At 44.0% G+C, this 17,280-nt stretch overlaps 1 protein-coding gene across 1 annotated transcript in view; it reads right to left on the reverse strand.

Moving 5' to 3' along the window:
• Window positions 1-17,280, reverse strand: part of CDC20B (cell division cycle 20B) — an 84,613-nt gene that overhangs the window by 26,298 nt on the left and 41,035 nt on the right. The window contains exons 3-5 of the mRNA XM_040339430.1: window positions 13,011-13,230; window positions 9,519-9,649; window positions 5,569-5,665 (exon numbers count right to left, since the gene is read on the reverse strand). Of these exons, the coding sequence (XP_040195364.1) occupies window positions 5,569-5,665; window positions 9,519-9,649; window positions 13,011-13,230 (448 nt within the window). The remainder of the gene's footprint in view (window positions 1-5,568; window positions 5,666-9,518; window positions 9,650-13,010; window positions 13,231-17,280) is intronic.

The raw sequence follows: 17,280 nt of genomic DNA on the forward strand, positions 1-17,280 counted from the left end.
TTGTGGTCTTTTTCTCCCCTTTATTCCATCTCTTTGACTGATTCAGACTTATGAACATACGTTAGTACTTGAACTGCACTATACCGGACTGCCAGCAACAACACCCAATTTAGTCTCTGAGTCCTAACTTATGTACATTGTGTTTTTTTCTCAAGAAAACTTTTCTTCAAATTAAACCTGTGGGCCTGATATCTGGATGAGTGTGCTGCTCCTGCAGGAGGGTGTTGTAAGCTGTTTGGCTGTTGTGGTGGCCACCTGTGTCCTCATTTAGACTAGAGTCTAATTTTTATTAGTGTGGTGGAGATGTGTATATCTACCTAAATTATTAAAGTGATATTGTATATGTGGATAACTAATAAATATTTGTAGTATTATCCGGCTGTTCCTCCGTGAAGAATTTCTTTTTGAATTTTTTTTTTTTTTTTCACTTTTTGTAACTGAAACCGTCTATGAGCCCCAATACTATACCTTGTACCCATACTGAACAACATCGTTAAGTCAAGGCCAAAGGATGGCTGTTTTATGTAAAAATGTATACAGCAGCTAGTACAGCTGCATGTTAAAGATTGGGCACCCCTACCCAAATTACATATTTTACAATTTTGTTAGAAGTAATAAACAACAGCTGCAAGAAACAGCAGGAAATAGTCATTTTGGCTCAGCAAAAATCTGGACACCTTTCTACATGCCAAATTTCATGAAATAAATTGTAACTTTGCATTAACGTTTGCAAATATCTTGTTCTTAATATATTGTTTCCTGCAGTAGTTGCTTACCACGTTTCCGATTTAATGAAGTATGTAATTTGGTCATGGGTGAGTAAGTCCTGAGATTTACACAACCCTATATTTTGTAGGCTGACTATGCTGCTGGTACTGTTCACACTCTCATAAATGTGCCAAGTATATTTCAAACTTAAAGCGGGAGTTCACCCATAAAACAATTTTTCCCCTTAGATGGATGCTAGATGGATGCTCGTTTTGTCTAGGGGAATCGGCTAGTTGTTTTAAAATATGAGCCGTACTTACCGTTTTCGAGATGCATCTTCTTCCGTGGCTTCCGGGTATGGGTCTTCGGGAGCTGGCGTTCCTTCTTGATTGGCAGTCTTCCGAGAGGCTTCCGACGGTCGCATCCATCGCGTCACTAGTAGCCGAAAGAAGCCGAACGTCGGTGCGGCTCTATACTGCGCCTGCGCACCGACGTTCGGCTTCTTTCGGAAAATCGTGACGCGATGGATGCGACCGTCGGAAGCCTCTCGGAAGACTGTCGATCAAAATAGGAACGCCCAGTCCCGCAGCCCATACCCGGAAGCGGCGGAGAAGATGCATCTCGTAAACGGTAAGTACTGCTCATATTTTAAAACAACTAGCCGATTCCCCTAGACAAAACGAGCATCCATCTAAGGGGAAAAAGTGGTATGTACGGGTGAACCCCCACTTTAAATAGTACTGTGGAGCGGTACTATTTAAATGTACACAGCTTTGCCAGACTTTACAGCCTGCTTGGTATCCTGCCTTTTTTTTTCTTCATTGCACATAATAGTCACTATCCTGCCCCAGCTTGTGATTGGACCGTGAAGGAGCAGCAGCATTCCTCTACTCACTCTGCTCTCTCTTGTTGTCAGCGTGTTCCCTGTCAGTACATGTTCATGCGGCACATCAGTCTGAATGCTGCAGAACAATGGAAAACCAGGCTGTAGTCAAACCCAGGTACTTGCACTAACTACATTTAAATTTTTTTCTTGTCTGGAGTTTGTCTTGAAGCAATTTGAATCTGAGATAATCATAAAAGACTCATGGGTGAAAGACTGGTTACCCAGGCAGTTACACAAACAGAGCAGACCGCAGTGCAGAAGGCGTATGTTCGTTTACTGTTATATCTTCCTGTAAAACACCAAGTTTTACCAACTGATAACCGTAGATAAGAATGATCGTGTAACTGTAAATATCTATGAATGAGCTGTCAAGATTAAAGAGGAGATCTGCTCACCACTGCAAAAATTAAAAGCCAGCAGTTACAAATACTGCAGCTGCTGACTTTTAATAAATGGACACCTACCTGTAATGGAGTCCAGCGATGTTGGCACACCAGCTAATGTTTCCATCTGCTGTTGGGTGCTGCTGCTGCTGCCATTGCGGTAAAGGGAACCCGCAATGTAGCATTACAGCTTCACGCCGGGTCCCTACAGCACATGCGCGAGGGACCGCTCCAGTGGCGGCTGGTGCTCAAAAATTTTGGGGGGGCGCAAACTAAATAAAAAATTGCAGCCTCACTGTGCCCATCAAATGCAGCCACTGTGCCATCAATTGTCACCACTGTGCCATGCCATAAAAGGCCGTCACTGTGCCATGCCATCAAACGCAGCCACTGTGCCATCAATTTGCACCACTATGCCATGCCATCAAACGCAGCCACTGTGCCATCAATTGTCACCACTGTTCCATGCCATCAAATGCAGTCACTATGCCATGCCATCAAATGCAGCCACTGTGCCATCAATTCGCACCACTGTGCCATGCCATCAAACGCAGCCACTGTGCCATCAATTCGCACCACTGTGCCATGCCATCAAACGCAGCCACTGTGCCATCAATTGTCACCACTGTGCCATGCCATCAAACGCAGCCACTGTGCCATCAATTGTCACCACTGTGCCATGCCATAAAACGCAGCCACTGTGCCCATCAATTGTCGCCACTGTGCCAATTGTCACCACTGTGCCCTTTAATTGTCGACACTGTGCCTATTGTCGCCACTGTGCCTATTGTCGCCACTGTTCCCATTGATGTCACTGTGCCCTTTAATTGTTGCCACTGTGCCCATTCTCCCCACTGTGCTAATTGTCCCCACTGTGCCAATTGTCACCACTGTGCCCATTGTCACCACTGTGCCCATTGTCGCCGCTGTGCCCATTGTCACCGCTGTGCCCTGAAAAATGCCCCCTATGTTATTGTAATCAGTGGCGTGTGCGGGAGCCAGAGGGGGCGGCGCTCCAGCGCCCTCTATAGACGCACCACCGCTGGACCGCTCCATTCTTCTACAGGCCCAGCGGTGGGGGAGGGAGGAGGAGGGAGCCGAGCTGCTGAAGTCATTTGTCATGGCCCAGACTCTTGGAAGTGGGGACAGGATACCTGTCAAATTATACAAATGAGAAGAAGTTCCACTTTTGGGTGGAACTCCGCTTTAAAGTGGAACTTTAGTCAAAAAATGAACCTGCTAGATCACTTCAGGCTGGCCCCTTTTGCAGGTATAGCTATGTAGAACATTACAAATAAGTGTCTATACTGTTTAACCACTTGCTTACTGTGCACATATACCCTCTTCCTGCCCAGGCGAAATTTCAGCTTCCGGCACTGCGTCGCTTTAACTGACAATTGCGCGGTTGTGCGACGTCGCTCCCAAACAAAATTTACATCCTTTTTTTCCCACAAATAGAGCTTCCTTTTGGTGGTATTTGATCGCCTGTGCGGTTTTTATTTTTTGCGCTATAAACAAAAAAAGAGCATCAATTTTGAAAAAAAAAACACAATATTTTTAACTTTTTGCTATAATAAATATCCCATTTAAAAAAAAAATGTTCTCAGTTTAGGCCGATACGTATTCTTCTACATATTTTTGGTAAAAAAAAAAAAAAAATCGCAATAACCGTATAGTGACTGGTTTGCGCAAAAGTTATAGCGCCTACAAAATAGGGGACATAATTATGATTTTTTTTTTTTTTACTAGGAATGGCGGCGATCTGTGACATTAAAGCAGACACATCGGACACTTTTGATACATTTTTGGGACCATTCACATTTATACAGTGAACAGTGCTATAAACATGCACTGATAACTGTATAAATGTCACTGTCAGGGAAGGGGTTAACACTAGGGGGCGAGGAAGGGGTTAAATGTGTAGCCTAGTGAGTGATTCTAACTGTAGGGGGAGGGGACTGACTGGAGAGGTGACCGATCTGTGTCCCTATGTACAAAGGACACTGCCATGGTCTCCTCTCCCTTACAGGACGTGGATCTCTTTGTTTACACACAGAGATCCACGGTCCTGCTTAGTTACTGGGCAATAGCGGGTGCCCCGCAGCCATTGCGGCCGCCGGGCACGCGCAACGAATTGCACTCCTGTGACCCAGAGGAGAAGCCTAGCCTAAAAAGCTCAGACTGGACTTCTCCTTTAATAATACTCAGACATGTTATGTGGCCAATAAAACTGCTGTGGTAATTGATTTAATTAATATTTTTTTTAATTAAATCAATCGCAAGGATAATTAAGGTGTAACTTTCTTTATCAGTTTTGGAATGAGTGGGCATTGAGTGGGCAAAGAACCTGTGTTACCGGTCATATGTATCTCCCCAAAAACTGTGGGTAAAATTAGGCATCAAACTGCCTGTGTGACAGAGGCCATTGGAAATAAGAAAACTTTTCTGAAGGCTTTTATCCGAGCTTGGTTGAATGACGGTCATCGGTAAAATAAGCAATTAGGATTATATTAAACCCAGTTTTCTTACGTAGAATCAGCAGATGGTTTAATCACTTACTAAGTATGCAGCTTCTTTACCTTTTAAACTGTGTCTGCGTTCCAGTTTAAGGTCGCTGCCATGACTGCTGCCCCAGGTTTCCTGTTTCAGGGTGGCGTTTTTCTATTGCAGCAGAGTTGTGTCTGCCTACACTGCGTGCATCAAAAGAAGCACGCACCCCCATAGCCTAGGATGGCAAGGCACTCCACTGCTCCTCCCTGCTCTTTTCTTCAAATTAACAGACTGGCTGGAGACTGAACTGTACACTGTTAACTCTTTCTTGTGAACTGCAATTTATATGTTGTGCACTCCTGAACCCTGCACTTTGTACACAGCACACACTACTGAAACCTGCACTCTATACATAACACACTATTGATTACTGCACTCTGTATGTAGTGCACTCCGGAACCCTGCAGTCTGTAATTAGTTTACTTAGTGCACGCCTGAACCTTGCACTCTGTACATAGCTCACTCTTGATCCATGCACTCTGTATGCAGTGCACTCCAGAACCCTGTACTCTGTACATAGTATACTCCAGATTACACCACTCTGTGCGTAGTGCATTCCTGAACCCTGCACTTTTTTACGTAGTGCACTCCTGAACCCTGCAGTCTGTACATAGCACACTCCTGAACCCTGCACTCTTTATGTAGTGCACTCCTGAACCCTGCACTCTGTACGTAATGAACTCCTGAACCCTACACTCTGTACGTAATGAACTCCTGAACTCTGCACTCTGTACGTAATGAACTCCTGAACTCTGCACTCTGTACGTAGTGCACTGCAGAGCCCTGTACTCTGTACATAGCGCACTCCAGATCCCTGCATTGTGTACATAGTGCACTCCAGAACCCTGTACTGTGTACGTAGTACACTTCTGAACCCTGCACTCTATAGATTACTCTTTATTTATTTTAAAAATAATCAATGAATTGTTGAGGGAGCACTGACCAGTCTTAGCAGCTAAATAAGCCTTTATTGTTAACCACAAATAGCCATAGTACTTGACCCAGGCAATACCCCCAATGAACAAGGATTGAAAGATATACCTCTGATTGTACACGTGTGTCCATCACATATTTGAATATTGGGGTCTTGTTGTTTTGGTAATCCACGCTTATGTTCTTCAATAGATCCAAGCAATGCCTGAAATAGGAATAGTTACAGTATGGAGACTTATATTTAACATAACTTACATTGTTAAAATTGAAATCATTTGCAAGAACTTACACTAAACTTACACTAAAAAATGTTAAAATTGTCTGTGCTGCCCTTGGTAACCATTGAGTTTTAGTTTTGTTTTGTTTCTTCATTTCAAAACACTATACCGTTTGTTGTGGCTTTTTTGCAACTACTGTGGGGATGTCTGTCTGGGTTTTCATGAGATAAAAAAACAGTAAAAAGGCTTAAAGTGTATTTCCACTTTTGCAGCCAAATTGGCGTAACATCTAGTTTATATTTGTTACATGCTCACCAGTAACATAGCATACCTTAACAAAATGCTGGTTACCTTTTTATGTGCTTTTTATTGCTTAAATATCCTTACATGCTCTCCCGGCTTTGTGTTGTTTAGGAGGGGGCTGTGGAATAATGTTTAATATAAATAACCCTGTCTTTACTGTGTTCGCAATTCTTCATTATCAGCTTTGAACACTGTCTGTCCTAAAGAGTTATGCCGGGTACACACAGGGTTAAAGTGGAGGTTCACCCAAAAAATAAATTTTTAACATTACATTCAACCGAGTTGTCCTAATGACAATCGGCTGTTTTTTTTTTCGTACATACCGACTTTCACCGCCGCTTCCGGGTATGTCTTCTGTGGGACTGGGCGTTCCTATCTGATTGACAGGCTTCCGACCGTCGCATACTGCGCGTTACGAGTTGCCGAAAGAAGCCGAACGTCAGTGCGCAGGCGCCATATAGAGCCACACCGACGTTCGGCTTCTTTCGGCAACTTGTGACATGCTAGGTGGCGTGTCACGAGTTACGCAAACAACGTAACTTTTTAAAATTTCGACGCGGGAACGACGGCCATACTTAACATTGTTGCGCCGCACTTATGCCACCATATAGCAGGGGCAACATTACGCCGGGAAAAGCCTAACGTAAACGTTGTAACTTTACTGCGTCGGCCGCGTGTACGTTCGGGAATTCGCGTATCTAGCTAAATTGCATACTCGACGCGGAATTCGATGGAAGCGCCACCTAGCGGGCAAAAAAAATTGCAGCTTAGATCCGACGGCGTAAGAGACTTACGCCTGTCGGATCTAATGGATATCTATGCGTAACTGATTCTAAGGATCGCATAGATACGACGGGTCAGATTAGGACTTACGACGGCGTGCGCCGTCGTAAGTCCTTTGAGAATCTGGCCCATAGTGTCTACAAGCTATGGGATATTTTTATTTATCTTTTTTTTTTTTACTAGTAATGGCAATGATCAGCGACTTATAGCAGGACTGCGATATTGCGGTGGACAGTTGGGACACTAACTGACATCCTTTTTTGGGACCAGCAGGGCTTTTTTGCTCAATCAACAGGTGCTGGAACTCAACCACGACCCCCCAAAACCCCTCCACCCACACACACGCTCCAAATCACATCAAATAGTGGGTGTGGTCATTCAAATTTCACGAACAGTAGGAGGGTCTTAAAGGGGCATTAAATACCAGGATTGCATTACATACAGAGTGCAGACTTTCTGGGGGTTACACACAGAGTGCAGAGCTGTCACAGAGCAGCCCCCCCCCCCAAGGGTCTGAGCCAGAGGTGGTGGAAAGAAAAGCACTGTCACAGTACTAATGACACTGGCAGGGAAGGGGTTAACATTGGGGCAATGAAAGGGTTAAATGTGTGCCTGACCAGTGCTTTACTACTGTGGGGGAGGTGCTTGTACTAGAAGAAGGCATGGATCGGTGCCCTTGCTTAGCAGAGACACGGGATCCATGCCGTCTGTAGTAACACAATGGTAATCTGCCTTGTGTACATAAGCATACCAGCCTTCTGCCTGTGTACCGAAGCATTGGCAGGTGCCGGTGGACATTAAGTCTGCAGTATCCGCCATTCAGCTCCCGATGTGTCTAATCACAGTGGGGCACTGGCGGCGTGCATGACCCGGACGTGCAAGTACATGATCTGCACAGCAAAGTCACCTTGCCACTGTATATATACAGTATACGGTCGGCAAACAGTTAAAGTAAGCCACATTTTTTGCTTTTCATCTTGGATAGCGTAAGGCAGTGTTTCTCAACCTATTTTTAGTCAAGGCACCCTTGGCAATTTTGAACAGTCCTAAGACACCCTTTAAAAATAATGCAAAATGAAAACCTGTGGCTTTGTGTAACCAAAAAGGAAGCGTAATCCACACGCCAGCTTGTATACAATTTATGATAAATTTTTAGTTATTTTGCCAAGGCACCCCTGAAGAAATCTCAAGGCACCCCTGAAGAAATCTCAAGGCACCCCTGAAGAAATCTCAAGGCACCCCAGAGTTTCTTGGCACCCTGGTTGAAAAAGGCTGGCGTAAGGAACAGTAAAACCTCTGTTTGTTTTAACTGTGTTTCAATAGGGAGATTTCCACTCACTTCCTGTCCTATAGTCGTAACAGGAAGTGAGTTGTCACCAAAGACACCAGAACTAGTGATGGAATTCTTGTTAATTTTCACTCTCAGTGACAACTGTCACCAGGACAAAAAAAGAAGGCGAATCTCCCTAACAGGACACAGACAGCAATAAAAACCAGAAAGTTGTTTTAATTCCTATCCACTCTATCCAAAATAAAAAAGTTTTCTTTAGTTATGCGTTCATTTTTACTTTGGGTAGAAACTGCTTTTATATTTGTCAGAAGTTTATTGTTGGCATCCTTTAACCATTTGATTCATTAGGCAGCCCTCAAAATTTCCACTCGCCTACTAGCATTTGGCGAGTGGATTTAAGCTGGGGGCGAGTGATGACAGGGCTGCATGACCAATCTCCCTCCAATCTGTGCCTACACTTAGAGTCCCGATGAGATTGGCGGCCGAAGAGGAAAGGTGCATGCTCGGGAAAAATAGTCTGGTGAGCCGCGCACAGGCAGAGCAGTACACAGGTGCTCTCCTTACAATTCTCATTAAGCCATGGGACCCAACAGTATGACCTCTCTGAGCCTGCCCCCCGCCCCCCAGGCCCCGACCAATGTAGCTGGAGAGCAGAAAGTAATGAGTGAGGTGGAGGATTGCAAGAATTACCACTCCGGTGCAGCGCTCACTGAAAGTTGCCCTGACATGAGAGCGGCAGCCTTCTAGTTTGTGCAGTTTTCTTCTCCTTGTGCTCTATGTAAGTTTAGCCTGAGCACTGTGAACAGACTGGTCTCAATGTGTGCTGTGCGCTGTCAGTGTGCGCTGTGCTATAGTGTCAATGGCTGTGCAGTTGTGTGGATCTCAGTGCTGGATTGTACTCCTCTCCTCTCTGCCAGCCTGAATAAAAGGGGGAAGGGGGAAGTGGGGACATAGCGTGGGCAAGCGTGGAGCCGCACACACAGGCTCCTGATGATGAGATGAATGGGAGAGAGAGAGGATGGATGGGAGTTGCAGAGGAGACAGCAAGAGAATGGGGAAGAGACCCAGTTCTAGTGCCCTGTCCCTCTGGTCTGACCCCAGTGCCCTGTCCCTCTGGTCTGCCCCCAGTGCCCTGTCCCTCTGATCTGCCCCCAGTGCCCTGTCTCTCTGATCTGCCCCCAGTGCCCTGTCCCTCTGGTCTGCCCCCAGTGCCCAGTCCCATTTTGTTAAAGTTGTTGTTGGTAATATTTAATTTTGTAACTTGATTCTGCATAAAACATTGTCATTCCATGAGATAATCTACGAGGGCGTGTTTACGGGTGCAATTAGGCGCAAGGCAGTGTATGAATTAGGTGGGGCAACTGGTGGCGAGTAACTCTTGAGGCCTGGCTAGTAGCTCAGGACTTGAAATTTTGAGCCCTGCATTAGCTATGTTGTTAATTTATATTAGAATATTTTCATACCTGGGGATGGACAATTGTCAGTTTGCTTTGATGCAGACACTTTCTTATGGATTTTTTGGTGAGGGACTGAGGAGGAGCGTCGTCTGATGTAGATGGTTTGGAGTCACTAGTGCTGGACACATCTGTCAGATCTGAAACACGTTCAGAGATTATAACAGAAAGTAACATTTCACAAATAGAACAAATACCAAGTATTACTAAAGCCAAATGTCAGATATAAAAGACATAAATTACCTGACTTTGACTTAAAGTGGTTACAAAGGCATAAGTTTTTTATATGCATATTTTCCTCAAATTATATAGACAGTCAGTGGTGTAGCAGAGGTGTAGCGTGGGTTGTCAGCGTCCGGGACAAGGCAAGAAATTTGCACCCCCGCCAGACTTTTAGCACTCCCTGAGTCCCTTCTACTAGTACAGTAGTACTAACCTTCCTGATTCCTACACTGACCACTACACTGACTGACCTGATTCCTACACTGATCTACCGGATTCCTACACTGACCACTACACTGACCTACCTGATTCCTACACTGGTCTGCCGGATTCCTACACTGACCACTACACTGACCTACCTGATTCCTACACTGATCTGCCGGATTCCTACACTGACCACTACACTGACCTACCTGATTCCTACAATGACCTATCTGATTCCTACACTGACCACTACGCTGACCTACCTGATTTCTACACTGACCACTACACTGACCTACATGACCACTACACTAACCTTCCTGATTCCTACACTGACCACTACACTGACCTACCTGATTCCTACACTGATCTGCCTGATTCCTACACTGACCACTACACTGACCTACCTGATTCCTACACTGACCTATCTGATTTCTACACTGACCACTACGCTGACCTACCTGATTTCTACACTGACCACTACACTGACCTACCTAACCACTACACTGACCTACCTGATTCCTACACTGACCACTACACTAACATTATTCCTATACTATCCACTACACTGATCTACCTGATCTCTACACTGACCTACCTGATTCCTACACTGACCACCACACTAACATGATTCCTATACTATCCACTACACTGTCTACCTGATCCCTACACTGACCTACCTGATTCCTATACTGGCCATTACACTGACCACTACACTAAACTACCTGATTTCTATACTGACCACTACACTGACCTACCTGATTCCTATACTGACCACTACACTGACCTACCTGATTCTTATACTGACCACTACACTGACTACCTGAGTTCTATACTGACCACTACACTGACCTACCTGATTCCTGCACTACTCCCCCCACCACCATATGAACAGTGTAGATCGGTTGATTTTGCTCACCTCTCCATTATAATCCCTTTACCAGGTACTGTTCCTGACTAGGGATGAGCTTCGAGTTTGAGTCGACTCCAACATTGGCTGTTCGCCAGTTCAAAGAACAGCGAACAATTTGGGGTGTTCACAGCAAATTCGAAAACCCCGCAAAATTTTTCCCCTGAAGGGCCTGATATGGAATTTGGGGGGACCCCTACACATTTTTTTTTATTATTATTTTGGTTCCCTGCACAAAATGTCATGTTTGAAGGGAAAAAAAAGTAATTTAAAACTACTCCCGCTATTATTGAATTGTCGGTCCCGGCAATACAGATAAAAGTAATTGAAAAAAAATGGCAGGGGTTCCCCTTAATATTCATACCAGACCCAAGGACTGTCATTTTTTTCAATTACTTTTCTCTGCATTGCCAAGACAGACAATTTGTGAATAGCTGCTAGTAGTTTTAAATGACTTGTTTTCCTTCAGAAATGACACTTTGTGCAGGGACAATTCTAAGCACGGGAAACATGTGCTACTTTACATACATACTTTAGACATCCCCCAGGTACGAAATTTAAAGGAATATTTAACTTTTATTGTTTCACTTTTAGCATTATTAAAATCACTGATCCTGAAAAAACTGCAGCTTTTACAACTTTTTTTGCATTGATATATGTTCCCTGGGGCAGGACCCAGGTCCCCAAACACTTTTTAGGACAATAACTTGAAAATTAATCTTTAAAATTTGCACTTTTGATTTTTCACGTTCGAGTCCCATAGACTTTAACAGTGTTCGAATGTTCGCGTGAACTTTCGGTCCGTTTGCATGTTCTGGATGAGAACCGAACCGGGGGGTGTTTGGCTCATCCCTATTCCTGACATCCAGCTGCTCTTCAGTATACCCTGCCAAGAGCTTCTCCAATAGCCGCCATACGCTCTGCACCACCCCTCCCCTCCGCTGTTCTCACACTGACACGGGCCGCCCATGCGAGGGATCATGGAGGACTATTTAGGTCAACTACTAGAATGTTTTTATTTATATGTACATGCTGTTTTAACAATGTTTAAATACAAGATATTGTATTTTAAATAATCTGCATGTGTGTGCCTATAAAGTAAATTTTTAATTTCCAACAATTGTCCATGATCCTGGTATAACTACTTTCCAAGGCGTGCACTAGACGGCAAGCAATTAAGAATAGTTATAGGGCCAGATCCACAGATAATTAGATTAGAGATACGCTACGCCGCCGTACCTTACCTGGCGAATCTTTGAATCCTCAAAGAATTTGCGCCTTAAGTTATGGCGGCGTAGTGTACTTCTGGCGGCGGAATTCAAATCGGCGGGTAGGGGGCGTGATTCATTCAAATGAAGCGCGTCCCAGCGCCGAATGAACTGCGCATGCGTCGTTCCGAAATTTTACGCCGTGCATTGCGCTAAATGACGTCGCTAGGACGTAATTTTTTTAACTTAGACGTGAGTTACGTCCATCCCTATTCACAGACGACTTACGCAAAAAAAAAATTCAAATTTCGACGCGGGAATGACGGCCATACTTTAACATGGCAAGTCTATCTATACGCCGGATAATACCAGCTTTAACTATACGCCGGAAAAAGTCGACTACAGACGACGTTAGAAAATGCGACGGCCGCGCGTTCGTTCGTGGATCGTCGTAAATCTCTAATTTGCATACCCGACGCGGAAAACGACGCGAACTTCACCCAGCGGGCGCTGAAGTATTGCACCTACGATCCGAAGGCGTACGAAGCCGTACGCCTGTCGGATCGAACCCAGATGCCGTCGTATCTTGGTTAGAGGATTCAAAGTAAAGCTACGACGCGGGAAATTTGAAAGTACGCCGGCGTATCAGTAGATATGCCGGCGTAATCGCTATGTGGATCTGGCCCATAGTCTTTTCTCCCATTTTAGCATTATAAAAGAAGAGGAAATAAAATGCACAAAATTGTTTTCTTATTGCTGCAGATGAATAAATAAACATGGATTTTCTTCCCACATGATTAGGTAATGTTTTGTTTTTTGTAAAATTTTGGAATCAAATGAAATTAGTAAATCAGCCTCAGTGACTCAACAACAGTTTCTTGGAAATTGATTATGAATAGTTACATAAGCATTACGCTTCTAAAACAGTTATTTCATGTTGTGGTTTCTAAAGACACTCACATGGTAATAAAGCCAACTGCTCTGGTGTCACACAATGGTCCTCGGAGGAACTGAAAGACAATTCAGTAGAGCCATGGCAAAATGTGTTGTCTAGGTTTTGCGTTTGATGGCTGTGCCATCTAGTGGTAACTGGGCTACTTGCAACTGGAACTTTACATGTACGTCGCCTTAGGATGCTCCTTTTGAATTTGGAGTATGACGTTTTTCCAAAGTCTGGTGTCTGAAAGTAAGAAAAAAAAAGCCAATTAAGAAAACATTCAAAAACAAGCTAGCAAACACACATTTTAAGTAGATATGCATTCTATGACCGTTTCCTCACACCATGGGGTTATTTACAAAAACTGAAGTGCAAAATCTGTTGCAACTCTGCATAGAAACCAATTAGCTTTCAGGTTTTATTGCCAAAGCTAAGTAACAAGCTGAAGTTAGAAGCTGATTGGCTACCATACACAGCTGCACCAGATTCTGAGTGCACTCGTTTTAGTAAACCTGCCTCCATGTGTTACATGTGCACCACAGGCTAAGGGCCCTTTCACATGTACGGACAAACGGTCCGTTTATAATGGTTACAATAACTTTTAATGGTTCCCTATGGGATTGCAGACGTTAGCAGATGATGCATCCGATAACGCCCGCAACCATCCGCGTCCGCAAATATCCGCTTTTGCGGACGGAAGAAAACGCTATTTTTCTTCCGTCCAGTGGAACGGATCGGATGAATACGGACACACGGTCCGTATTCATCCGATTCCCTATAGGGGAGAGCGGAGGAGAGACAGGGCGGTCTCTGCACAGTGTGCGGGGACCGCCCTGTCCGCCGACAGCTCAGCGGGGATTAACGGAGGAATCCCCGCTGAGCCAAACGGGCTAACGGAGCGGATCAATACGGATCCGCTCCGTGTGAAAGAGCCCTTAAGTCTCATACACACAATCGGATTTTCCGATGGGAATTGTGTGATGGCAGGCTGTTGTCGAAAAATCTGACCGTTTGTATGCTCCATCGAACAATTATTGTCGGATTTTCCGCCAACAAATCGTGTGCCGTTTGTATGCTAATTCCTGGCCAGCGCCCTTCGGACAAAAGTCCTACGATTTGTCCGCAGAAAATCCGATTGTGTGTACCAGGCTTTAGAAACGGCAGGAAAAAGCACATACATATCATATTTTATGTAGCTGCCATGGAAGGGGTGAAGACTAAGGCCACGTACACACGATCGGTCCATCCGATGAAAACGGTCCGAAGGACCGTTCTCATCGGTTAATCGATGACGCTGACTGATGGTCTTATGTGCCTACACACCATAGGTTAAAAAACTGATCGTTTCAGAACGCGGTGACGTAAAACACAACGACGTGCTGAAAAAACGAAGTTCAATGCTTCCAAGCATGCGTCTTTTTAACCGATGCTTTTGCATACTAACGATCGGTTTTGACCTATTGGTTATCAGTCCATCGGTTAAATTTTAAAGCAAGTTCTCATTTTTTTGACCGAAGGTTAACTGACTGATGGGGCCCACACGCGATCGGTTTGGACCGATGAAAAGGTCCTTCAGTCCGATGTGAGCTTTTTGTCAGGAATTCCGACCGTGTGTATGCTCCGTCACACTTTTCCTGTGAGAATTCCGGCCAAGAAAAGATTGAGAGCAGGATCTCAATTTTCGTGACAGGAAAAATTCCTATCGGGAATGGTGGTCTTCTGTATGCAATTACGACGCAAAAAAAAAAACATGCATGCTCAGAATCAAGCAGAAGAGCCGAACTGCCTATTGAACTTCATTGATCTCGGCTCGTCATATGCGTTCTTGACGCTCGGAATTTCAGATAAGGTTTGTGTGACCGTGTGTATGCAAGACAAGTTTCAGACGTTTTCCTGCTGAAAAATGAACACAGTTTTCCTGTTGGAAAAACTGATCGTGTGTACAGGGCATAATACTATGGAGTGTTACTTTACAGAATTAAAAATGTTTTTTGTATTAATGCTTGCAAATTATGTAACTAAAGTAGAGTTAATACATTTCGAGTGATCTTTGTGGTCCAACACAATGCAATTTCCTGTGTTCCCTACTTGCCTGTGGCAAAGCTTATTTTGACCTTTGACCAGAAAGGGAACATTTTATAGCCTTTAAACCAGTGGTACCCAACCTTTTGAAGCGCGAGAGCCACTTAAGCAACTTGGTAACTGGTTGTGGGCCACAATCAGCGGAACGGGCGAATGGCAGGTCCAGGTCCGCTCTGCATAATTCTTAAATACTTGTTTCCTAATAAAACAAGTATAATTGTTTTATATTGTATCTACATGAATAGTTGTGGTTTTGCTATTGTATTATGCTTGTCTGTCATTCTAGCAGATACTAGTGTCAAGCCCTTTGTGGTGGACTGGTGACATTGCTTGTGGCGCTTGTAAAACTAGGTGCACCGGAGTTGACAGTTGTCTACTAAAACTGTTGAGGGTAGGCTGCATGCATTCATTTGGTCATTCTATGATCAAATGATGGTTAAAATTGCATGAAATTGCCCAAAAAATTTAATTTGTATAAAAGCCAGACAATCAATTCTTCGACATTTGCAAATGTACACAGTCAGTGACAGAAGATGAATAGTACTAGGCAAAAGGAAGCTGTAGTTGGGGAATAGTGGTCTCATAGATCACAAAGTAAATCTATGTTAGAATACAAAGAAAGGATTCCAACTGAAAATGAGGGTTGTTTTTACATGGAAGAGAGAACAAGTTAGTAACTCTACTAAAGTAGCTCTAAAGCCAAAACATTGTCTTCCTTATTATGGATAGAATAAAGCTGTCTATACATTAGTAGAGTTCCGAGTAAACATTTGTATGAATTTTCGTACGAAAATTCTTTGTATGTTTGATGAATTGATGAATTTCATTCGAAAGTACTGGTACTTCAAAATTGAATTTGCTTCAGGCAAAGTTCGGCCCTGATTAGTCCCTGAAACAGAGAACCGAACAGACTCACCGGACCCCCCGCCATGAGCCGCATGGGAAGATAGTGTGAACCCAGCCTTAAAGCAGTTGTAAACCCGTTTAAAAAAAAAAATGTTCTCCTGCAAGGCAAAAGTCATAATGAGCTAATATGCACCGCATATTAGCTCATTATGAAATACTTACCTCGGAACGAGGTGTGTAAAACTTACCTGGTTCACGCCGAGCGAGAAATCATCTTTCTCCGCGTGTCTTCCGGGTATCGCTGCTCCAGCGCTGTGATTGGCTGGAGCGGCGATGACGTCACTCCCGCGCGTGCGCGCGGGAGATTTAAATTCGGCAAGGTCCAGCGGCTGCCGGTCCTTTAGCCGAGGATCCCCCCTGCGCATGCGCCGCTGACGTCAGCGGCGCATTGCGAGGGGAATATCTCCTAAACCGTGCAAAATTCCATCTTGCTCCTTGAATTTTCTCATCATTACAGTGGAAAACAAATGCTGATTTAAGCCCGCTAACGATTAGGAAATAGAACAAACATTCCTAAAAAAACATTTTCATACGGAACTCAACTAGTGTATCGCCAGCTGGGTGGGTTATATCTCCTCCCTGGATTTTTTTTAACTACTTAAGACCCGGACCATTATGCAGGTTAAGGACCTTGCCCCTTTTTGCGATTCGGCACTGCGTTGCTTTAACTGACAATTGTGCGGTCGAGCGACGTGGTTCCCAAACAAAATTTGCGTCCTTTTTTTCCCACAAATAGAGCTTTCTTTTAGTGGTATTTGATCACCTCTGCGGTTTTAATTTTTTGTGCTATAAACAAAAATAGAGCGACAATTTTGAAAAAAAAATGTTTTACTTTTTGCTATAATAAATATCCCCAAAAAATATATAAAAAAGCTATTTTTTCCCTCAGTTTAGGTCGATACATATTCTTCTACATATTTTTGGTAAAAAAAAATGCAATAAGCGTATATTGATTGGTTTGCGCAAAAGTTATAGCGTTTACAAAATAGGGGATAGTTTTATGGCATTTTTATTAATATTTTTTTTTTACTAGTAATGGCGGCGATCAGCGATTTTTTCATGACTGCAACATTATGGCGGACACATCGGACACTTTTGGCACATTTTTGGGACCACTGTCATTTTCACAGCGAAACATGCTATAAAAATGCACTGATTACTGTGAAAATGACAATGGCAGTGAAGGAGTTAACCACTAGGGGGCGCTAAGGGGTTAAGTGTGCCCTAAGGGAGTGATTCTTTCTGTAGAGGGGCGTGGCTGGACGTGTGATGTCACTGATCGTCGTTCCCTATAACAGGGAACAG

Source organism: Rana temporaria, chromosome 1, assembly GCF_905171775.1.
Source record: "Rana temporaria chromosome 1, aRanTem1.1, whole genome shotgun sequence".
Classification (NCBI taxonomy): domain Eukaryota; kingdom Metazoa; phylum Chordata; class Amphibia; order Anura; family Ranidae; genus Rana; species Rana temporaria.